The 26,210-nt window shown below is 35.2% G+C and overlaps 1 protein-coding gene across 6 annotated transcripts in view; it reads left to right on the top strand.

Moving 5' to 3' along the window:
- Positions 1 to 26,210, top strand: part of CIT (citron rho-interacting serine/threonine kinase) — a 183,776-nt gene that overhangs the window by 56,061 nt on the left and 101,505 nt on the right. For all 6 annotated transcript variants that reach the window (XM_078768329.1, XM_078768330.1, XM_078768331.1 and 3 more), the window contains 2 exons: positions 18,910 to 19,099; positions 23,610 to 23,715. In XM_078768329.1, the coding sequence (XP_078624455.1) occupies positions 18,910 to 19,099; positions 23,610 to 23,715 (296 nt within the window). The remainder of the gene's footprint in view (positions 1 to 18,909; positions 19,100 to 23,609; positions 23,716 to 26,210) is intronic.

Here is a 26,210-nt window from a genome sequence, read left to right on the forward strand (position 1 = left end):
ACAAGCCATCATTGCCTGAGGAGACTCGACATAATCACCATCATCATCACCAATGATTTTGAAAGCTTTGGTTTCTACAGCGTGAAGCCGAGCTGGGTGTGAGGTAGGACACCAGCCCAGAGGGGAGAGCAGTACTCCATCAAGCGGCAGATGAAAGCTTTGTATGTGGTGAGAAGCTCAGGAGTGCCAAGAAAGGACTTGGCACGATGGAGGATGCCCACTGCCCAGTCGGCGACTGGTTTTCGAGGCAGTTCCCACCCCACAAACCTTGCCTCCTCTTCTCGCTGTCTTAAACATGTGCTTTTGTAACGTTTATTAATTTCCTTTAGTGTTGGTCTCTGAGCGCAAGATGGGTGGGGAAGGTGAGTGATCTGTTGGAAAGAGGCAGAAGAAAGTGATGAGTTTGAGCAAAAAAAATGAATGTGTTAGATGGGCTGGTTACGGGTGCGGGTACGTCCTCATTGGACATGAATCATCCTTTGGACTACCCTCCATCATCATCATCATCATCACCACCATTATCACCACCATATGTAAGCAAAATGCATGGTTCTGAATGCAGTACTCTTATTTATTTTGAACTTCTCCTCCTCCTCTTCTCTTTATAAGGGGTGAGGTCCAATGGTACCAATCTCTTTCCTTGACCACAGTAATCCTCCACTCATTCACCTCAGTAGGTGATAAATGTTGCTTCTGGGACACCTCCGTTTAACATGGGAAATCCCTATCTAATGTCATTTACCCCCCTGTCTTTAAAAAAAATCATAAACACCTCTCTTTCTCCCTCTATGAACCTATAATCCTTCTCACCTTATAAACCTATGATCCTTCTCGCCTTATGAACCTATGATTTTCTTCCTTTATGAACCTATAATCCTTCTAGCCTTATGAACCTATGATCCTTCTCACTTACATGTAATTTTTACCCTATTCCCCCACTAGCCCCTTAATGTAGTTCCTTAGACCACTCTACTAATGAGCCTATAAATATATTATCTCTTTCTAACTTTTTTAAGAGTTCCATTCTCCTATATAACTCATCCCCATCAAGTATATTTATAAAGTATACAGGTTCCTTAACCTTTTGTTGTGAAAGTATAAAGTGGTATGTTTCACGGAGGGTTCTTGTTTGACCTCCTCCTCTCCCACATACCATTTTAAAATTATAATATTTATTATCCGATTGATAACCATTAAAGTTCTCACTCCACTCTAATATATTTTTCTTCCCGCCCTCCATTACCCCACTTAACAAATGAATACGTTTATCCGTCTTGAGAACCTTCTGACCAGTGATTCTCTCAACCTCTTGAATCTGATATTTTTCACATTCGTTATGTTTTCCATTTATATACCAAGGTTGATTACACCTCCACTCTTTAGTCTGGTTGATACTTGGTTCTATCATTTATATAATAGTAAAAAAGGTGGCGGTAGCCCGTTAAAATCCCTAACCCCCCTTTTTAACTTATCACTTATATATATATATCTTATCACTTATATATATATCTTATCACTTATATATCTTATCACATATATCTTATCACTTATATCTTATCACTTATATATCTTATCACTTATATATCTTATCACTTATATACTTATATAACCATAAGGGAGACTATCAATTCCATTTTCTAAAATAAACCTCTTATCATCAAAAGCCCCCAATGCTTTCTTATTCACCTCTTCTGAATATAATTGATGTTTATAACTTCTTATTCCATTAATCTTTCTAAACTCTTCTTTCTTTGTTGTTAAACAGTTATAATAATCCTTAAAGTTTATTGTTTCTTTAATGACATTTTTCTTTATACCTTTTAACTTCTTATCAGTCTTTTCAACGTTATTCACAATGTATTTATAAGCATAAGCCTTCGACCTCAATCCCACAAATTCACTCATAACATTTCCTCCCAATTCATCCTTGAACTTTCCAATCACCTTTTTATTTTTAGAAGAGAACAACTCACTCTCTGGACTGTAATTACTTGTATCATAGATATTAATGTCCTTTTTCATGTCTGAATAAACATCATCAGTATTAATTTTCAAAATAAAACTATCAGTATCCATATACAACAATGACACATTATCCTTATACTTTGATTTTAGATTAATATAAAAGTAATCATACATTAATGACTTTGACAAGTCAAGAATTGATGTTCCAATGTAAATAGGTTTGTCCATTTCAATACTCTCTTTAACCAAATGGATCGCACAAAAGTTCTCAGTAAAGACCTCAGCTCTAGTAAAACTCGGTCTATTAATTAATTTTGATGCTTGTTCCCAAGATGTTGCTAGTCTGATATTTTGTCTTTTCCTCACATTCTCCATGGTCTTACCAAAGACCGCATTATTCATCAATTTATAAAAGTCTTTCTCAAAATCTGTTTTTGACTCTGTTCTTCTTTGTGTATTAAAATCAATGTACCCCTTTAACCAATGACTTTGATTGAACTTTAGAACCCTGTGGATCTTCTCTACTCTTAGACCTTTTGATAAATATTGTCGCAAATTTCTTTGGTGTAGTACATAATTTTTCTTGTTATATAATGTAGTAAGTAATTTTTCTGTTGATTCACCTATATCAAACGATCGTTGATAATCACTCAACCATTCTTTCTTTGGACTTTCTTTCTCACAAGCAAATGGAAGATCTTTATGTTTGATATGAAGTTCTTCAGGATATTTTAAATCGACCTCAAAATAATAACCAACCTTTGAATCATCCAATTGTTTTTGTGTAGAGATACATACATCTTGTAAAACCTTTGTGTAGTCTTTTTCCTTTACCCATCTTAGTTTCCCATAAGGAAGAGCTTGAGACATTGCCCAGCCATACAAGTTGTTTGCGTCATAGTACATCAAGTAAGAACTCTCTTTCGTTGAATCATAATTTGGAAGATATTTGTTATTTGCTTTTGCGTATCTGCTCGAGCATACTTGTGAAATTCCACCTCTTTTTGCCTTTTCAATCATCAAAAGCATATCGACATCGGTTATCAAATCCAAATCTTGTTTTGTCATTTTCAACATCGCGCTCCAAGCCAATCCAGGTGCTGTGTAGTAGTGAGCAGGATCCAATCCATATCCAGTGCGACAAACAGATCTAAAGGCTTCAAATACATCGGCCAATAAAAGCACATCAGTTTTGAGATACAAATCGTGATACTCACCAAGATTCTTGATGTTATATTTTTCCCAAACATTTTGTGCGTGTACATAATCTTTATCAGATATATGACTGTTGTTTAATTTGTTATCGAAATTTTCTTTTAAAGGAAGTTGTGTTTCATTGAATCTCTCAAATGAGTCCATATAGTCATAGGGGTAAATTCCCTTTTGTGTTAGAAAATCTTTATCTGAAAAATACTCTGAAAGACATGGAAACTCTTTTAGATTTTGAACCAAGTTAGCCAATGGACTTGCCATGAATTTAAATGTATCAAGAAATCTGATATGAGTAATAGGAGATGTGTGAATTGTTTTTGTGAATGAAATGTATTTCTGATCTGTGTTAGGAATTGCTGAAATGTGTCCAGATGTCTTTGAAAGTTCATTAATAAATAGATGCGTATCATAATGAGCATTGTTATGAAGAAAGACAGGAATGAAAGAGGGGAGTTGATAATTAATATTACAACTTTGATGAGCTGGACCTCTATATTTACCAGTGAGATGACAATGATCTCTAACCTTTAGACCTTCACCAATTTTTTCCTCACAAATATGACAAACATTGTTTTTTCTAAATTCCCTTTTCTGTTCACTCGTCAAGGACATTGGTTTATTAGTTTCTCTCATTATCTTGGTTAATCGGACACAGTCTTTTTCTAGTCGTTTCACAAACTCATCTGGGGTATTTGAGCCTCTATACTCCTCTAACTTGTTATATTTATCACCAACGGATGATTTGATATAATAACAAAAACCGCAAGGAGTATGTTTTTGATATTTATTTGTGTATGAATCTTTTGGATCTGGAGAAGCAGTATCTATTTTTTCTAGAATACTTTCAAAATCAGCATATATAACAAATGGATGTTTGATCTTTTTCTTTTCATCTTTGAATGTGATATTTGAGCCTTCTTTAGGCATATTGATTACCGTTGATTTATGTTCACCACAATAATTTGAATGTTTATCTAATCTTTCTTGTGTATGGAAGAAGTTAAGACAACGCAAACAAATATATATTTTATTTGTTCTTTTACATACTTGTGGTTTTATTAATTTAGCAATATCTTTAATGTATGTATAATGTGAATTTTCCTCTGAATTAAAATATAGAAGATTAATATGAGTTTGTTTACAATTGTCAGAAAGCTTTAAAACCTGAATGCTGTTTGTTTCTGTTAGACCATAAACATTAACTGATAAATTATTTATCTTTTCAAATTTAGGAATATCATTTAAAGCCATCGGAAACTTTAGATCTTTCGTATTTAATGTATTCTCATATTTTTTATAATGAGATACTCTTTCATCATGAAAATGTGGAGGATGTAAGTGTGCTAGAATAGACCAGAGAAAACATTTATTGTCTTTATTTTTGATATTGATAACTGCTTTTCTATTTTTGATAACACTGGGTAAATCAATGTAGGAAGAAGCTTTTAGAGGATCTGATTTAAGAATATGAATGTCTATGTAAATAATTTTTCCTATATTGAATCCACTTCCTACGATTGAATTATCCACATCTTGCTCTTGTTTAATAAGTTCATCATAGACTCCTGATGTTTTAAAATCTTGATATGAAGATATAAAGTGTGGCTCAGTTCTCATGTATGGTGTATCTATAACTCCTTCGTCCTTTGTCATTTCTAATTTTACTCCCATATAAAATTTAAGTGGTTTCATTTCTTTTAGTGTTTTTTCAATCAACGTTTGAACAGCAGGTTTAACTATTTCTACAGCATCAACTATAGACTCTGGTTCAGGAGGTTTGAAGTTAAAGACTCTTATTTTAATATGTTCTTTGAATGCGCCATCAGAGTTTTTAGTTGTGATAAAATTTGATAAATGTAGAATTGTTTTAAGATGTATTTCGAAGCCTTTCTTGAGGATATTTTTATTACATGCAGAACAGTGTTTTGTTTCCTTCTGAATAGGAGATAGTAGGTGAAGTAGATTAAATGTGTGTTTGTTAGTTTTAAGGTGTCTTTTGTAGTGTTTATATTCTTGTTCACAAACATCACAATACGTTGCTTTGATCATATTTATTTATATAGTAAAATTATACTTAAAACAAAGTGCCTTTTTAGAGGCTTTTTAAAAGATGAAACTGTGCTTAAAGTAAAACACCTTTGAGCTTTTCAACTCGTTTTATGTATATAACTTTACTTAAAGTAAACGCAAATTTATTAGCTAATAAATACAATGTTTCAAAACACAAAAGACAAATTTCAATCAATCTCTACTTCGGTGGAAGATATAGAAAAATATGTCAAAGATGTTAAATTGAACAAAGATAAATATGGAAATTTTTGGATTAAACCCATAATGGAGAATAACATGTGTCCTTTTATTAAATTTACGGGACAAGCTATGTTAATTAATAACTCTATTAAAGTAAATTTGACAAAAGTTTCTCCACTACTACTAACAATTTACTCAAAGCTTGAAAAGGTCATTGATAAAGAAGCTTTGAAAATGAATGATAAGACCATCAACGATTCTAGAGGAAACATTTGTATATTCTTTAATAGACCCAAAGATGTGGGTGAAATTAATAATATGAATATTAGTGGTGAACTATCATTCCGTACTCTGATTATTAGAGATTATTTGAAAATAACATTTAATGTAGAAAATATTGTGGTTATTAGTTCTAATGAAAGAAAACATATAGATATTGATGGAAGTTTAATGGTATGTAAATGAGTGATATTAACAGTCAATACTCTGAGAGTTATTATACTGAGAGTCTAGGATCTGAAGATAGTTATGATACTAATAGTTTGTGTTCAAATGATAGTTATGAGAGTAGCTTTATTGATGACTCAGATAGTGAAATTGAAATTGATGAACTAGAGTATCTAAACTTTCTGGCTAATACATAGACGCTTTACTTTAAGTAAAGTTATATACATAAAACGAGTTGAAAAGCTCAAAGGTGTTTTACTTTAAGTAAAGCTATATACATAAAACGAGTTGAAAAGCTCAAAGGTGTTTTACTTTAAGTAAAGTTATATACATAAAACGAGTTGAAAAGCTCAAAGGTGTTTTACTTTAAGTAAAGTTATATACATAAAACGAGTTGAAAAGCTCAAAGGTGTTTTACTTTAAGCACAGTTTCATCTTTTAAAAAGCCTCTAAAAAAGGCACTTTGTTTTAAGTATAATTTTACTTTATAAATATGATAAATTCTGAAGGATATTTAGAATTTCCAGACTCTCCATATGATAAATTAGAGAATTGTCTGGCTTGTGGTAGAGTGGGGCTTAATACAGAATCAGAAGCATATAAACAATGTATTTTCTGTGATTATCTTCTAATTAATGATAACAAAAAATATAGAAAAATATATAACTCTTTTAAATTAGAACCAAAAATGAATTACTTTACAAGATTAATAAGAGAGATGAATGTTAAGTATTATGGTGATAATACACCATTTCTTACAAGGGAAGAGACTATTTGTATTGAGGAAATGTATAAGGGTTTAATGATATTTATTATTCAAAATAATTTTAATGGAAATGTTAATACAAGATACTATATAAACAAAATAATGGATTATTTTGAAATTAAACCTGAACTCAGGATAAAATATAGAGTTTCTCAAAAAACTCAAAAAAAGTTGGATGACTTGTTTTCCAAATATATAAATGAATGATTTTTTACCCGTTTGGGAAAATAAGATAAAATTTAATAACCATAAAAATCTTCCAAATTCATTGAGATGTCTAATAGTCGGTTCAAGCGGATGTGGAAAAACCTGTTTACTTTTAAAGATGCTCCTTAGTCCTAATTTTTTAGATTATGATAATTTAATAATTTTTACAAAGTCAAGTTTTCAACCTGAGTATCAACTACTCTCACAGGGTTTTAATGCGGGTCTTAAAAAGGAAGACATTATCGGTTTATTTAAACTTCAAAACAAACTAAATGATTATAATATTGATGATATAATACAATTATTTTGTGATACACAGAAATCAAAATCAAAACTAAAACCCATAACTTGTATTCTCAGTGATAATACGGATGATATACCTTCACCTCAAGATTTAGATAAATCAAAAAAGAACCTCGTTATCTTTGATGATTGTGTTAATGAGAGAAACCAAACAGTAATGGATAGCTACTATACAAGAGGGAGACATTCTTCTTGTAATTGTATTTATCTTAGTCAGTCATATTTTCAACTCCCTCGGCGCTCAATAAGAAACAATGCTAATACTTTTATTTTATTTAAGTTAAATTCAATAGATACAAATAATTTTTGGAGAGATAATTGTTCTACATTACGTAGTAAGAAGGAATTTGAAAATAATATGAAACACACGATCGGAAAATATAAATATATTGTTGTGAAACAAGATGAGATACTAAATGATATTTTTCAATAAATAAATACAGAAAATGAATACCGAAGAAAGAGTAAGAAAGTTTAAAGAACATCAAGAGTTGGTTTCAAAAGTTGTAAAGCAACAGGAAGACATAAAGAAGAAAAGGAGACAGAAACTAACTGGTGAAGAAGCCTTTGAAAGAAAACAAGAGAAATTTTTTAAACCACTTTTAAAAACTCAACAAACGATTTCACCTACAGTTCCCACGGTAGAATTTACTCCAAAAAAATTTCAAATGCTCAAAGATTTTAGTCAAATGACAGAGCAAGAACTTGGAGAATTAGAATATGATGATGAAGGATTATTTCGGCATCTTGAGAAGGTAAATAAACTTTCCAATTATATTGTAGAAGCTCTTCAAAACAATGAATATTTGAAGGGTTCAAAAACCAGAGCAGGTCTCATTCCAACAGAAGAACCAGCACAGTTCCATCTTGTGAAAGAAAAGTTATTGATATTTAATGATAAATTGGTGTTCTTAAGTTCTGACCAACCAAATGTTGAATTAACCCCAAGATTAATGTTTCTTCTAACAAAAGATGGACATTCTAATTCACCTTATTTTGATGAACCGCTTGATATGGAAAGAGAGGAAGATAGAGAGTATATTGAGTTGCTAAACGCACTTGATTATGGAGTTTCTGTTGCTGGTAAAAGTAAGAAGAATGAGAAGGAGAAACATATTATTGATGCTTTAAGTAAGCTTGGTTCGGGTGTTGGTTTTCTTCCAAATGACCCATCACAATTAGTTAATAGGTTATTATTGTTGTTAGGTAGTAAGAAGGCTGGAAACAACAATTGTTTTAATGAAGCATCCGCCATTTTAGATCAGTTGATGAATATGAAAATAATTAATAAATGTCAATACAAAGATATTTTATTAGATATTAAATAAGATGAGAAGCACAATTCTTAGTTTTAATTTCACAACGAGTGATTACACAGCTTCATTCCCTTACCCACTACAACTTGACCCCAAAAAAGAATATGAGGCTTCTTTGTTGTCAATGGAGACTTACAATACCCTTTTTAATATCACAGAGAAAAACAACAAGTTTAGTTATAATCCAGGAAGTGGATATAAAACTATAACCGTTTCACCCGGTGCTTACGAGATTTCTCAAATATCTTCAGAAGTCTCTCGCCTTATGAAAGAAAAAGGTGATGAACCAAAAAATATTGTAATAGATATTCAAAAACACACTTCAAAATCAACTATTAAACTTAAAAATAATTATAAAGTTGATTTCACGATTGAAAATTCGTTCAGAGAGCTATTGGGGTTCTCTTCTAAAAAGATTGAAACTAACGGGACGTTTTACAGTGATAATGTCATTCAAATATCCTCCGGTATAAATTCAGTATTAATTCATTGTGATTTGATTGATGGTGCTTATAACGATGGAATAAGAACAAATACAATATTTTCATTCAGCGCATACTCAACCCCGATTGGTTATAAATTTAATATGGAACCAAAAAATCTTGTCTATTTACCTGTCAGGAAAAACCATATACAGAGTAAATTTTAGGATAACCGACCAAGATAATCGTATGATATCCTTTAATGATGAAATTATATCCATCAGAATTCACCTACGTGAAGTTTTTCAATAAATAAATAATGGTTATTGTGAGAAAACACGAGTTGGGAAAATATAAAATAATTACAGGGGATGGGATGTTCCTTTCACCATACTATAAGGGTGAAGGTATGTTTCTTGGGAGAGGATACTATAAACCAAAGAGACAACGGGGTGTGGGACATCAATTTAGAAATAAAGGAGATGGGATAATTGATACTCTAATGGGTATTGGTTCAACCATCCTTAAACATAAAGACCTAATTGGTTCAACTGCTTCAGCCGTGGGCTCAGTTGCGGGTGCTATAAAGAGTATAAAAGATGCTCAAAAGGAGTCTCATAAATTACAAGCAATCAAAGAAATTAAAAAAGGTAAAACTCAACTATCTTCACAAGAACGACAAAAAATCATTAAAATACTTGGGTCAGGGTTTCAACGATTTTAATGCTATATAAATACAAGTATGGAAGCGATTGATAGTATCTATGATTTGGATGATACGATTATCATTTCAAACTCTACTAAAAAGGAAGACTATTTTAAGGTAAATGCTATAACAGGAACAGACTGGAATTCAAACGGAACAAAAAGTTTTGAAATAAATAATCAACAAACTTACTTGAATATAGCTGATAGTTTCTTGCTGTGTAAATTTAAATTCACTAAGGCTGCGAATAATACTAATGCTACACTCGTAAATGATTTCTTCTGGAAAATGTTTGATAGTGTCCGCCTGTATATTGGAACACAAGAGGTTGAAGCGGTTGATTATGTCTCTGCTATATCTGAAATGATGAAATTTACACTATATTCGTTTAGTGATAGAATGGGTAAGGGAGCTGTTGAAGGTTTTATTCCTGATATGTCAACGGGAACAAATGCTGACCCTGGTTATAGTCAAAGGAAGTCAATGTATAATGATGATACAAAAGCAGAGAATAGTTTTACGGTAGCAGTACCTCTGAAAGGTATATTTGGATTTTGTGATTATGATAAAGTTTTGTATGGCCTTAAAATTAGATTTCAACTACAAAGGAATGATAATGTAAATAGGTTGCTTTTTGGGGATGAAAATGCTTTTGGAGAAAATAATAAATTTGTTATTAATGATTTGTGTTGGTATATCAGTGAATATACTCCTAATCTTAAAACGGAAGAGATGTTAAATAGAAGACTTAACTCAAAGAAACCGCTAAATGTATCATACCTTAAAAGAAGATGTCAACACGTTAAACTGGAACACACTACCTACACTTGGAATTTGGGTGTTCTTGAAGGAAAGCCACGATACCTCTGGCTCATTTTAAAAAAACCAGATGGAGAGGAGGGTACTAATAAGAATAATGCGCTGAGTGATAATGCTAAGGTGAAACAACTTCGGGTTTCTCTTGATGGAACATTTTATCCGCGAGATAGATTGGAAATTGATTGGGAAAAAAATGATTATGCGGAAGCCTACAAGTCCTACCAAAAGGTGTGTGAAAGTAATGGTAATAATGAACCTATTTTGGATATGGTTGCGTTTCAAAAACTTTATACAATCTACGCAATTGACCTGAGTTCTCAAAAGGAAACTATAAAGTCTAATAGAGTGGATACTTCTCTATACATTGAAAGAGGAGAGAATGAAGAAGTTGATGCTTATTGTTTGCTTTTGGAGGAAACAGAATTACAGATTAATACAGATAATGGTGTTATGATTAATATCACATAGGTTTTTTCTCATAAATAAATGGTAGGGGTATATGTTAATCAAATCAATCTTGATAAATTAACATCTTGTATTCAAAATCAAAAGCCTTGTATTATTAATGTTAATACATTTCAAAGAAAAGGAGCAGTAAGAATTGATGTTTTACTCACAAGAGAGCAGGTGAAAACACTAAATGATGCTGGATCACTTAAAATTAAAATGACAAAACCTATGTTAAAGAAATATTCAATAGACGAGTCAAGAGGAGGATTTCTCCCATTTCTAATTCCTTTATTTGCTGGTTTAAGTGCGGCGGGAGCATTGACTGGTGGTATTTCAGCAGCGATAAAAACTGCTAACGAAAGGAAGGCACAACTAAAAGCTCAAAAAGAATTGGAAAGACATAACAAGGAGTTGGAGAAACAAATTAGTGGAAGTGGTGTAATTGTAGATTTTGCTCAAAAACTTGAAAGTCTACCTGATAAAGCTAGATTGTTAGTTGGAGATATGCTTTCCTCTATCGCTCAAGCGGGTGTTAAACTAACTAAACGGGGTAATGGATTGTATCTTTCTCATAAATAAATGGATAAATGGTTTAAACAATTTGGAAAGAATACAACGTCAAATATAGAACTAGCTAAGTATTGTAAAACACTAAAAATTGATAATGTGGTTATTTGTATGAGAGATGAATTAATACATATAAATAAGAATACAAAGAATATTATTATGAATTTAGACACACAGAATGGTTCTCATTGGGTTTGCATTCATAATAGTCAGGATAAATATTATTTTGATAGTTATGGTATGCCACCACCTGTTGAAGTAATACAATTCTTACAGAATGGTGTTTATCAAACATTTCAAGTTCAAGAAATTAATTCTAAATGTTGTGGTCAATTATGTTTATATGTATTATTTCAACTCAACAATAATGAAAATTTTTATGATATCATTTTTAATCTAATATAAATGACTTATGTTGGAAAAGATGGTTCTATCTTTGGAAAATCCTCTCAGGATATTGATTTATCAAATTATTATACAAAGGCACAGGCTGAACGACAAAAATATAGTGTAAGTAAAAATATTAATATGAAGAATACTTATAAATTAATCAATTATCCAAACCCTACAGATGCGAATGACTTAATTAGATTAAGTGATTTATCACAATATATATTTTTAAAGAAAACAGCACGTTTTGTTAAACAAGTAAAATTTACAACCACAACACCTGGTTATACTGACCATACACCTTTCCTCATTGAATTTAACTACCTGCTTACAATTGAATTTTATAAAGAAGGACATTTAGTTAATATGCGAATTAATAAATGGGGGTATGATATGCCTGATTTAGGGTATAATTGGTCTTTTTCAATAAACATAGAAGACCTACATGATTTAAATCAGTTTCGTAAAGAAGAATATTATCCACTTGGTGAAGATAAGGATTTATGTGGAAGTACAATTAGTAAACAACAAATACGTGATTTTAAGAAAAGAAAAATATATGATAGTATAGCGATGGTTCGCATGACAAAGAAGGAAGGTAATGAGATAAGGATAGAAAGCCGAGGAATACAAACCGATTTGGTAGTGGGAAGATGGGGTGGTATTACCTGTCATAATATTAATCTCACATATATTTCTGATACATAAATGGCAGGAAGAAGACTACAAGAGAATTATAATTTTTGTATTCAAGGATACCTACAAGAAAAGGGTGCTCGGTATTACATACCTTATGATTTGGAGCATATACATGGGAATTTTGTCATAAAAAACTGGCCTTATACTGATATTGTTAAACCCACAAATAGAGACTTGTTTAAAATATTAAATAAAAATGAACTTCTCAAAGTTATGAAATATAAAACTCTTTTAGAAATCGTCAACAAATCTTATTGGTATCCTATTATGAGAAAAATAATTATAGATACAAGAATATCTCAAAATCCAGATGAGTATATGTATAATATTCTTTGGGGCTCAAGCTCAAGGGTAGCAAGGGATGAGGAAGGAGTTGAAGAAGAGAAGGAGGAAAGAGAGAAAAAGGAGAAGGAGGAAAGGGAGAAAAAGGAGACGGAGGAAAGGGAGAAAAAGGAGAAGGAGGAGAGGGAGAAAAAGGAGAAGGATGAAAGGGAGAAAAAGGAGAAGGAGGAGAAGGAGAAGGAGGAGAGGGAGGAAAGAGAGAGGGTGGAAAAATATAAAAATATGACCATTCCTGAGATTAATGAAAGATTGAAGGTATTACGGCAAATAAATAAATCTCAACGCACTGAAGAGGAAAATAAAGAATTAATGACTCTTCCGAACTTATTGGTTTTTAAATTTGCTATAATGAATTCAGAGCGCAGATATACAACATATAGTTGATGATGTTGGTGTTATTGACTTTAGTTAGTTTTATTTGTAAATAAATGGAGGAGAGAGTGAAGCCATTTCTAAGGATTCTTTATGTTTTAAAAATCAAGATAGAAATGTATATGTTGAAAACCAAAAAGGTTTTGGCACTATGTAGGACTTTTTCTCATAAATAAATATGAGTTATTGTCTCAAATGTAAAAAGAAAACTAAATCTAAAAATATCTCTTATGTTAAAGCTAAAAATAATAGAGTTTATCAAAAAGGAATATGTCAAGTGTGTGGCTCTAAAAAGTGTCAATTCATCTCTCATAAAAGTGGAGGAGACATACAAAAGTTTTTGTCAGGTAGCAAATTTACAACAACTGGAATTCCAGGGGAATTACACCTTCCAGGGTATTCTTTCTGTGGCCCAGGAACAAACTTGGATAAAAGATTAGATGAGGCTGACAATCCTAAACCTTGGTCTAAACCTACAAATAGGGTTGATGAAGTGTGTATGAAGCATGATATTGCTTATGGGAAAACCACTACGTTGACTGAAAAACATAAAGCCGACAGAGAAATGTTGTATAATTTGTCTTTGATACAAAATCCAACGTTGAGAGAGAAAGTTGATAGGTTTATTGTGAGAAATTTGATAAATGCTAAATTGAAACTTGGTCTTGGTTATTCACCCTCAAAAAACTATTAGGCTCTAATGATGTCATCAAGACTGAGGAGCTTTTGGCTGAAGAATTACACAAACCTATAATCACCAAGTTTAAAAGAAGGAAGGTTTATTCCAAAGACACTGACTACATATGGTCCGCTGATTTAATTGAATTGAATAATGACAGGGGATACAGGTATGCTTTAACCGTTATTGATTTGAGGAGTAGATTTGCCTGGGTTGTTCCTTTAAAAAATAAAAAGGGTGATACTTTAATGTTATCCTTTAAGCTAATATTTGATAGGGATAAAAGAAAACCAAAGAAACTGTGGACCGATGAGGGAACAGAGTTCTATAACAAAATATTTATGAAATTTCTTAAGGGGGAGGGTATTAAATTATACAGCACCTTTAATGAAGGAAAAGCAGTTGTTATTGAGCGTTTTAATCGTACTTTGAAAGAGAGGCTATATAAAAAATTCACACAACTCGGTTCTCAAAAATGGGTGTATTTAATTCAGGGTATTGTAGATAATTACAATAATACCGTTCATTCATCAACAAAATCAAAACCATCAGAATCATTTACAAAATTAGAATATGAAAAGGAGATTAATTTGAGAAAACCGAAGTTCAAAGTTGGTGATATTGTAAGAATATACAGATGGAAAAGCCATTTTGAGAAAGGTTATACAAAAAAATGGACTAATGAATTATTTAAAATCGTTGATGTAATGGATACAGTCCCTTGGACCTACAAATTATATGATTTAAATGGAGAAGAAATCTTAGGGTCATTTTATTCACAGGAATTACAAAAAACAAAGCTGATAACCCTTGAAAATAATAAATAAATAAAAAAATGTAATGGGGATACGTTTTTAAATCTGTGAACCCCAAACACAGAATCCCACAACTTTTTAGTTGGGGCTTAACTTTTGTGTGTATAACGGGGATACGTTTTTAAATCTGTGAACCCCAAACACAGAATCCCACAACTTTTTAGTTGGGGCTTAACTTTTGTGTGTATCATGGGGATACGTTTTTAAATCTGTGAACCCCAAACACAGAATCCCACAACTTTTTAGTTGGGGCTTAACTTTTGTGTGTGTGTGAGTGGGTCATAATAATGTACAAACCCTAACCCAACCCCCACATTAAAACACCATATTTGTTAGTCAAAACAACTGAATCCATTACATCAACCATTAAAAAAAGTTCTTAACTCCATCTCTTTGTATGACCTTCCAATTCTATTTATCTTTTCCCAACTTTTTAAAAACAATTCAATGATAATATAAGATAAATGAGTCTGTGAGGTTTGACATTCATTCAAAAATTCACCTCACATCCAGAACCCTAACCCAACCCAATCCCTAACCCATCCCCATCCCTTACCCAACCCATCCCTAACCCTCACATTCAAAATCCCAACCCTAACCCAACCCATTAACCCAACCCCATCCCTAACCCTCACATTCAAAATCCCAACCCTAACCCTAGCATAATCTTTTTTTCCTTTTCTTTTTTTAATACGTATTTCAATATTTTTTTAAAATGTTTTTTAATACGTATTTCAATATATATATTTTTCCTCTTCCTCCAATTCTGTCTTTCAAGGCTTTCAAGTTGGAAAAAGTAGAAATGGGAAGAAAGTATTTTCCAGCATCTTCTTCCCCGAACTTTCTTGATATTGCTGAAATACATGTAAAAAAGAAATATATTACTTATCTAATATTGAATGAAATAACATATACTTTAATTGATTAATTAATCAACTGAACTTACCTTAAATCAAACGTCATTAAAGAAAGAACATTGTTCATTGCTTTAGAATCCAAAGAGCCTCCAAGGTAAAACTCTTTCGTTGGATTATCAAGGTAAAACTCGTTCTCTTGGTCATGGTCTTTAAACAAATCGATCATTTCACCCCAGGTTGTGGCAAAAGTGGTATTTTCATTTTGAATCTCAGATACAATTTCCTGTGAGAGAAAATAACAACGTATTAATTAATTATTTTTTACATTTAATACACAATTATTATATGTATATTAAAATAAAATATTACCTTCATTGATGAGAAATTTGAATCGAGTTTATCAAGGTGAAGGTTTAGCTCCACACAGCTAGTCTCCAAAACGAAACCAGTTTTCAAAGTCTCCAAGGTAAAACTCTTTTCCTAATTTTATGAAATTTAGTGAGTCTCCAAGGTAGGCTCCACAGTTAGAACCATCTAGGCAGACCTCATAATTTGTTTTTCCCAAATTTAGTGAGTCTCCAAGGTAGGCTCCACAGTTAGAACCATCTAGGCAGACCTCATAATTTGTTTTTCTCAAATTTAGTGAGTCTCCACGGTATAACTCTTTGGCTGGGTCATCAAGGTAGAACTCGTTCTGTGGGTCTTGGTTGTTCAAAAGGTCTTCAAACAAATCAATCATCATTTCACCCCAGGTTGTGGCAAAAGTGGTATTTTCATTTTGTATCTCAGATACAATTTCCTGTGAGAGAAAATAACAACATATTAATTTAATACAATATTATTATTTATATAAATCAAGCTCTATGAATATTAAAAGAAACTTTGTTGACTCTTGCACGAGTCTTATCTAAAAAAAAAAAAAATAAATAAATAAAAAAAAATACAAAAAAAAAAAAATACTAAAAAAAAAATACTAAAAAAAAAATACTAAAAAAAAAAAACTAAAAAAAAAAAAAAAAAAACTAAAAAAAAAAAAAAAAAATACAAAAAAAAATATATACAAAAAAAAAAAATACAAAAAAAAAAATACAAAAAAATATTAAAAAAAATACAAAAAAAAAAATATACAAAAAAAAAAAAATAATAAAAAAAAATATCCCAAAAAAAAAAAAATACAAAAAAAAAAATACAAAAAAAAAAAAATTTAATAAATAAATAAATAAACTTACCTCCATTGATAAGAGGTTCGAGTCCAGTTCATCAATCTGAAGGTTGAGCTCCACACAGGTAGTAGGACTCCAAGGAATGTCAAAGTTATCCAACTCCTTTTCAGCATAGTAGTCCATTCTCAAGTGAAGCAGAAAGTGTGTTTGAAAAGGCCTGTGTGGTTAGTGCCTTTTATAAGAAAGACTGGGTGTGTCATTTCCTGTGGAAATTCCCTTGGGCAAGTCTGGGCATGTCTCAACAGAAAATGATGTAATGTTTCAACAGAAAATGATGTAATGTTTCAACAGAAAATGATGTAATGTTTCAACAGAAAATGATGTAATGTTTCAACAGAAAATGATGTAATGTTTCAACAGAAAATGATGTAATGTTTCAACAGAAAATGATGTAATGTCTTAACTAAAAATAATGTAATGCTGGAGAGTTTATAAAGTGGGTGGTCTTTAGTAAAAAGTGGGCGGAGCCTACCAAAAAGGGGTGGGGATTAACAAAAAGTGGGCGGGGCTTAGCAAAAAGTGGCGCGGAGCTTAACAAAAAGTGTGTGGCACAGGACCCGAACATAATCAATGATCAATGAACAACAATGATCATTGATAGTAAGAGTAAAAGGTCCATAAGACCAAGGGGGTCAGGAATAGAGGTGTTAAGGGGAAATGAAGAAAAGTGATGGTGAGAGGGAAATTTACATGGAAGTGAGAAGGATCATAGGTTCATAAGGCTAGAAGGATTATAGGTTCATAAAGGAAGAAAATCATAGGTTCATAAGGCGAGAAGGATCATAGGTTCATAAGGTGAGAAGGATTATAGGTTCATAGAGGGAGAAAGAGAGGTGTTTATGATTTTTTTTAAAGACAGGGGGGTAAATGACATTAGATAGGGATTTCCCATGTTAAACGGAGGTGTCCCAGAAGCAACATTTATCACCTACTCACCTCTGTCCTCAGCCAACTCTCTCCACTCTCCAACCACCCCCACCTTACTGACATACCTCTTCACCCAAACCTCACATCTCAACTGCGGTCTACCTCTTTTCCTCCTACCTTGTGTCCTCAACCTATCCACTCTATTTGCCATTCTCTTTTCCCCCATCCGCACGTGTCCAGCCCATCTCAGCCAGCATTTCACCAATCTCCCTGCCAAGCTCATCTGCCCACCAATCTCCTCTCTCAGTTTATCCTTTCTCCTTCTATCCACCGTCTTCACTCCCACAATCCTTCTGACCCTGTTGTTCTCGCAAACATGCAACCTGAATGAATAACTTTCATGGTATGGTTACCTTCCTGCTTACTAGTTCCATCATGATAAACATGAGTGGGCTGAGAGCACTTCCCTGCCTCAAACTGATGTTTGCACTGAACTCTTCTGACATCCCAGGACCAACCAAAACTCTTCTCTTCATTCCCTTGTACATCCCTTCCACCAACCTAACTTCTGCTTCCGGCACTCCCATCTATCCCAGTGTCGCCATCACCATCTCTCTTGGGGCAGTGTTGTAGGCCTTTTCAAAGTCTGCAAATCCCAATGCCATTTCACCTTGCACTTCCAAACTCTTCTCCACCAGCTGTTTCAGTGTGATCATCCCAACTGTCGTTCCCCTACACCTTCTAAACCCCAACAGTTCTTTTTCGATCTCCTTATCCACGCTCTTCCTTATCCTCCCGTCCAGAACCCTCTCCAGCGCCTTCATGACATGACTAAGGAGTGCATGCCCCTGTACTTCCTCGGATCTTGAACATCCTCCTTCCCTTTCCATATCAGAATATTTAACCCTGTACTCCGTACTTGGCTAAACATTGTTTTTAACAATAACCATTTCCACACTATTGTCAGTCTGACCCAGGAACCTAACCCCCCTTTTCCCATTAAATCAGGTATCCGTATTCGTGAATTCTGCATTTGAGAGGTTTTCCAGGAACATAACCCTCCTGAATTTGGAGGGTTTACTGCTTTCCAGGAATACATTGCTTTTCTTTACGATTGCCATGAAATATTTTTTTAAATTCTGAAATGTAAAATTTATTTGTCCCTAAAAATATATTCTGATAAAATGTCCCAGTGCCAATTTTAATTTATCTGTTTTCCCAATGCTTGTTCACAGCACCTCCACCATTTGTCCCCACCTTGCTGGGCGATGATGACACGTCCAACTGTGAGGAGATGGGCCACGAGCAGGGCCTGGCTGCCCTGTGGTCACCCAGTCAGCTGAGGCCCCCCGGTTTTTCGGGCCGCGAACTGCCTTTCATCGGTTATTCATATAGCCGGGCCCTGCCAAGCCTCACTTGCTCTAAGTAAGTGATGAACACTTTAACGAACATCAACTCCCAGCGACGACGTAATTTGAGAACCTCAGGATGCTTATTGAAACTGAGGTTTATTTGATGGGTTGTTGTCAAATGATGCTTTGCTAATCATCGTTGTTGTCAAATATCCTGGTGTTGGGAGTCTAGGCAGCCCTGGAGCTTCATTTCCAAAATCCGCTAGGAGTCCAGGCAGTCGTTTCAAAATGTGCATTTCAAAATTCCCATACGCTTATCGAGCAACTCACTGATTTTGTGTGTAACTTGTGTAGCCTTAGTATTACCCATAGGGCATGTATCTTTGTACTCTCTAAATTCCTTCATGGTTAGAAATAGTCAAGCGTTTATTTTTACAGTTTTGCACAGATTCAGAATTTTGTCATCCCCAAACATTTTTTTTTGCATTCTCCTCTACTGGCCACAATGAAGGGTTTAGTACGGCTGCCTTTTCCAGGACCCCTTTATCATCAACTCTTCTTCCCATGTTTTCAAATTACACTTGGAAGAACTGAAAGCAGAAGCTTGTGTATTTCATTATTTGGGCTTCAGACGGCTCTGCAATTGGAAACTCCTTTAAATGCAGTGGTTCTGGAGAACTCTTTTTTTCATGGTGATGGTATTAATTCCATCCCTGTTCTCTATCACCTGGGGCTTTTAGTGCAACTTTAATCTCAGGCTCAGCAGTAAGGCTGTGGAGTTCCTGTTCTGAAGAAACCTGGACAGGCCTTTTAGTGTCTCGAGTGCATCTTGAATGTGGCCAGTTCCTTGACAAACAGCCAGTTTGTCATCTTTCCTAGCAGTCCAGTATGTTTTGCTTTGTCCTGTGAAGAACTTGAACTGTCCATTGAGCCATTTCTAACGAACTTAGAGGGAAGGGTAACTTTCACATCAAGCAGTCACCGATGTGCAGGAAGATGACAGCCTGCGGATATCAAAAACTCAATGAGATTGCTGTTTATCTTTCCACGCAGAACTGATCTTGCCCTTTTATACTTCCCCAGCATTATGCTGCTCCATCAGTTGCAAAACCTAGTAAATGCTTTTTCATTTTGTCTTCAGATAAGCCATACCGATTCAGGGTGGAAAGAAGCTCATCTGCAATGCCAGAACTTGTTTCCAACTTTACGTGTACAATGTTTAGAAAAAATCGTTGCATTGTACATTCTCAAATACAACTCAAATGTAAATTATTAGACGAGATATGTTGGAGGGAGATGTGCTTTCATCAATCAGGATATTGAAATTGCTGCTAAATAAATGATGTCCTTTGCAAGTTACAAAGCCGTTTTATCTGCTACAAACATCAACATGTTACAACATGCGTGGTCGGAATGTGCAGCATTTTCCTGATATCCAATCCATTGACCTGCAGCTGCACAATGCTACTAGCATGTATCTTGAATGACAGATCTTCTCTCCATGTCATGTAGGCTGTTCTCATTATGTTCAGTTACCTGCTGTTCTTTATTCAGATTTCTCCACAATTCAGCGCTGTTTTCAGGAGCTTTCTCCCTGGTCTGATTTTGTCTGGTTCACCCTATATCTTCACATTTTATGAGACTTGCATTTGCCATGTTCATTCATTTTATCATTCAGTCTTTTCGCTGGCGTTGCTGTAATCGTGTAATGCCATTGACAAAGGCTCGGTCTATTCTAAGTATTTATTTTGTCCCATATCACGAATTTCAGAACACCCGAAACAGCTTCCTGATCTGCTAGCACTAGCCTGTAGCCAATTTGTCTTCCACTTCCCATCTCAGATCACCAGTTTTAATTCAGACCAGGTCACTCTACCTTGGACATGCTGCTTTTACTCGCACAGCAATGTATGGAGGTCCTCAATGCCAGACATGAGATCAGGGTTGTCTCTCTGGACATATCTCATGCTTTTGATACCATCTGGCATCCTGTCTTGCTCTCCAAACTCTCTGCCTATGGCATCAAAGGCAAGCTCAACACATGTCTTACTGGTTTCCTCTACTATCATAGTCAATGTTTCAGAATTCATCTCAACTCCTTTTCAAATGGAGAATCTCATTGAGATTTTCATCTCAATTCAAAGGGCTCTCAACAGAATCCTTTCATCTCCTTTCCCTGTCAACGTTGGAGTGCTCCAAGACAGTGTTCTGGGCCCAGTCCTTTTCCTAATCTTCATACATGATCTCTCTGACTCTCTGGAAAATCCCCTTTATCTATTTGCTGGTGACTCCACCCTCTGCCGTGACATTCATCATCCGTCAGGCAGGCTGCAGCCTCTTACCTCTTCAGACCTTGACAAAATCACAAGCTGGTGAAACACTTGGAATGTGAATCAATCCAGACAAATCTCACACTCTCACTATCTCTCTCCAAAATAACCTTATGGCAAACCCTCACATTGCTTTTAAAACAATCCTTTTGAGGAAATCCAGTTACTCAAAATATCACCATTAGCCATGATCTTTCTTGGGCAAACCACGTTTCAAAGTTGGCCCCCAAAGCCAGTCGCTGTCTGGGCATCCTCCATCATACAAAGTCCTTCCTTGGAACACTTGAACTTCATTCCATCTGCAAGGCTTTCGTCCATAGCTTGGAAGTGTACTGCTCTCCCCTCTGGGCTGGCTCCCCTGCCTCACACCTTGCTCAGTTTAATGTCGTGTAAACCAAGACATTCAAGATCATTGGAATCTCCTGCGCCGGGCCCGAGTCTATGGGCCGATCACTTTACCATTGCAGACAGATAGGTGGTCTCCCGCCGCCTCTCTGGACTTGACCCTCATATTCATATTGGCCAAAAATTTTCATATTCACCTTCATCGACCCAATTTAGCCTTAAATGTGCACAAAAGTGGTCGTTGTATATCCCAATAATTATTGGGTGTCAATTGGGTGACGATCAATAAAACTATGTATGTGACATAATAGAGTGCATGGATGATACTGGTATATGGACCATAGTAGCAGTGTTTAGTTAACGATGGTACTTTTGTTCAGAATGAGCACGTGAGGTGAGACTATGCGCTCTACCGAGTGCCGTTCTAGTTATGTTTTGGTTTTTAAATTGATGTCCCTCAAATAGTCTCCCTCTGAAACAATGCAGGAATGTATTTGATAAAAACGATATCTTCTATTCACTGATTTGTGCACAGTTCTGATGATGGTGAACATACAAATTTGAGCTCTTACACGTGCCTCGATCTTGTATCCAAAAAAAAAAAAATATATATATATATATATATATATATATATATATATATATATATATATATATATATATATATATATATATATATATATATATATATATATATATATCTATCAGGGTTCCTTGTCATTGCTACATGCATATTTGCAATTGCCTCTGGAGTTTGGATTGCGTGGCCTAGCAATGGTTTGGTGTCTTGTACTGTACCTTAGCTTTGAGGTTTATTCTCATAGTGGTGTGAACCCTGCGTTATGTTCGGGATTGATGTATGAATACTCTTTCAGCTTGAACGATTTAGCTATTTGCAAGAAAAAGCTCCATAACAGCAGATCCTTCTCTTGTCACCCTACACTTCCTCTCTTCATAACTTAAACCCTAAACTGAAACGAAAGAAAGGACTACCATCCATTGTATGCATTCACATCTGCTATTGTAACATTTGTGGAGCTTCTGGTGAATGGTTTAAAGGGAGGTTAACAACAACAACACAACATGCATTTTAAGGCCATTTTCCCTGCTAGAGCGGGGGTTAGCCTTGCGGTCCCCATGACAATCTTCTCCATTTTGCCCTATTTTCTACATCTCCCCTTGTTAACCCCCTTGCCCGCATTTCTTCTTCCACCAACTTTAGCCAAGTCTTTCTTGTCTTCCCCGTCCTCTACTTCCTTCTACATTCATTTCCATCACTCTTCTCAACCAGTCACTTTCATCCTTCCTCAACACATGACCAAACCATCTCAAACTGTTCCTCTTCACAGCATCCATCACAGGCTCTATTCCCATCATCTTTCGCAGTTCATCATTTGTCTTCCTCTCTCTCAACGACACTCCGCACATCCACCGAACCATTCGCATTTCCACCGAACCATTTAAAGGCAGGTTAAATACCACACAAATAACTTTGTGTGGAACACATTACTTAGCTGGTATTTCCTAATTTTGGGAAAAAATTCATACCCTTTGGCTTTCTAGGTTACCTTTGGTGATGTCATACTGAATTATAACTGTGGAGATGATTCTACAATTTGAGATGGTTCTTGCTAATCCGTCCTTTGGAGCTTGTTCTTTGAATGCTGTTGTTCTTTGAGGTATATTTTCTCAAGCAGAATACTGTCACACATACATTACAGGAGCAACATTGTATAAAATATAAAATAAAATAAAATTGCACAAGTATCCAAAGATTTATGCAGTTTGCATTTTCGTTTTTCAAGTTTGGCAAATTAAATGCTGAACTCAAGTAATGCTTGTCTATATATGCTGTTCCAACTCACTCACAATGGTTGCTGAGTTCCTTCTCACATGATGTTTTTGCAGTTCTGTTATGTCTGCATTGGACTCACCAGCCAAACAAAAGGCCATTGAGAAGAAGCTGCAGATAAAGACAAAAGAACTGCAGGATGCTCAAGACAGATGTCATAAGGTAACCAAGGGTAAATGACTTGAATTATCCGTCGCTGAGTGATAAAATATTTTTTTCTGATCAGTCGAGTTCCTTTTTCTTGAGATCCGCCACACGAATAACATCATGCTCGTTCATATTTTCCTTGGATTTATTTGTATTCAGAACTGACCTTGTACGTGTGTTGCAAAAACGATACTTTTTTCCTTTTCATTGTATTCTGCAGCTCTAAGTACATTTGGCCTGTCAGAGTGGACATTCTCATGTGCTCGTGTAGAATTATTTAGGACGTTACATGGCTAGTGCAGGACATCATTACCTCTGCGACCGAAGGTTGATGGTGATTGGTTTCACCTGTGTCTGTCTGTCTGTGAGCTGGATGCCTTAAGTTATGGTCGGATTCGGACAAAACTTTGTGGACAGGTTGGGTGTGTGACAAGAACGAATTGATTCGATTTTGGTTAAGCTCCGGATTCGGTTCCGGATATGAGAATGTTTTTTAATTTTCAAAATTAACCAATGGGAGATGGGGCCATAAACGATATCCAGCATGATATTTAAAAAGGTTGTGGACGGATTATGACAACCTTGGGTAGGTGAAAAGACCAAGCTGATTCGATTTTGGTGCAGACCCGGCGCATCAGTGGGACGCATATGCAGATCCGGCCCATCAGTGGAATACAAAACGTAAACTGTTCATCCTGACGGAGTATGTGCTCTACCTAGAGCCGTTCTCGTTGTATCTTTGTTCATAAAAAAGTCATACCCCCAAAATGCTCTTTTATATGAAAGTCCTTGACAGGCAAACATCACCCCACTGTGCCACAAGATATGTAATTTTCGACAGTCTTCATGTTTTAATTGAGCAGAAATTTCACGATTATTTACTCTTCCACCCTCTTTGTAACCTGACTTTCCACATCTTGATTTTTGAGGAAATAAAATGTTACATTACTTTCGTGTCACTTTTACAATGTGAATTTTAATATTATTCTTTAACTTGTCCGCAATTGTCTGAGTTGCAGATATGATGTCTCTTGTGTTTTAGCTGATGGGTGACACGAAAACGCAAGGCCAAAATAAATTGCTGGGCTTCCTGTTACATGTACCTCAATGAACGGTGTAGGATACGTGTGGCAAAGCATGGAAAGAGCAGAGGGGGCAAGACCACAAAGGAGGGGATATAAGACACAGACCACCAAACTATTTGTGATGGCGTAGTCATAAGCCCATAGACTCATTTTCATCGGGGGACATTACAATAATTTTAAAGGGCTTGGTTTCCACGGCTTCAAGCTGAGCAAGACGTGAGGCATGGAAGCCAGCCCAGACGGGAGAGCAGTACTTCATCAAGCTGCGGATGAAGGCTTTGCAGGTGGATAGGAGTTCAGGTGTGCCAAGGAAGTACTGTGTACGATGGAGGATACCCAGTCGGTGGCTGGCTTTTGAGGCCAACATTGAAATGCGGTTGTGGTTTGCCCAAGAAAGATCGTGGCTAATGGTGAGACCCAGGAGTTTGAATGACTGAACCTTCTCAAGAGGATTGTTAAGAAAGGAGATAAGAGGGTTTGCCAGATGGTCCTTTAGGATAGTAAGATAGTGAGTGAGATTTGTCAGGAATGAAAGACATATTTCAAGTGTTTGAGAGCTTTTGATTTTTTTCAATGCCTGAAGGGAGGGAAAAGGCTGCAGCCTGCCTGTCTGTACGATCATGGATGTCATGGCATAGGGTCAGCAAATAGATAGAGGATTTTCCAGAGTCAGATCATTGATGAAAATCAGGAATATAACTGGGCCCAGAACACTGCATTGGGGGACTCCAGCCTTGACAGGGAAAGGAGATGAAAGGAGATAAAAGGATTCTGATGAGAGCGACACATTGGCTACGAGAGTAGAAGAAGTCGGTGAGCCATTTGTGGAGTTGGCCTTGGATTCCATAGGCAGAGAGTTTGGAGAGTAAGGCAGGATGCCAGACTGAATAAAAAGCACCAGATATGTCCAGAAAGACTGCCCTATAATCATGACTGACATTGAAGGCCTCCATCCATTGTTGGGTAGAGCAGCATGTCCAAGGTAGAGGGACCTGGTCTGAATCCAAACTTGTGATCTGAGATGAGGTTGTTGGGGAAAAGGAAGGATTTGGATTCCATAATCATGCTGATGATTGCAAGTAAGCGGATAGTTTTGTTGTTGAGGGGATTTGTTTTTGCACCTTTTTATGTAGTATAGTGATGCTGGCCCATTTCTAAGCAGATGGAGGATGACCTAGCCCAAATGACAGGGGGAAAAAGACAAAGACAGAGACAGAGACAGAGAAAAAGAATGTGCAAGAGCAGCAGAGCAGGTTTTTAGGACACGTGAGCTGATGCCGTCCAGTCTGGTAGCAGAGTCAGATTCAAGGGTTTCAAAACTTTCACCTACTCAGGTGTAAAAGACTTCACCTTCTCGAGTCCAGGAGCAGTTGGAGCTTTGTTCTTCTTTCTAGGCCACAGGAATAGACTTCAATTCCACTGATC

The sequence above is a fragment of the Myxine glutinosa genome, chromosome 14, assembly GCF_964187855.1.
Source record: "Myxine glutinosa chromosome 14, kmMyxGlut1.1, whole genome shotgun sequence".
Classification (NCBI taxonomy): domain Eukaryota; kingdom Metazoa; phylum Chordata; class Myxini; order Myxiniformes; family Myxinidae; genus Myxine; species Myxine glutinosa.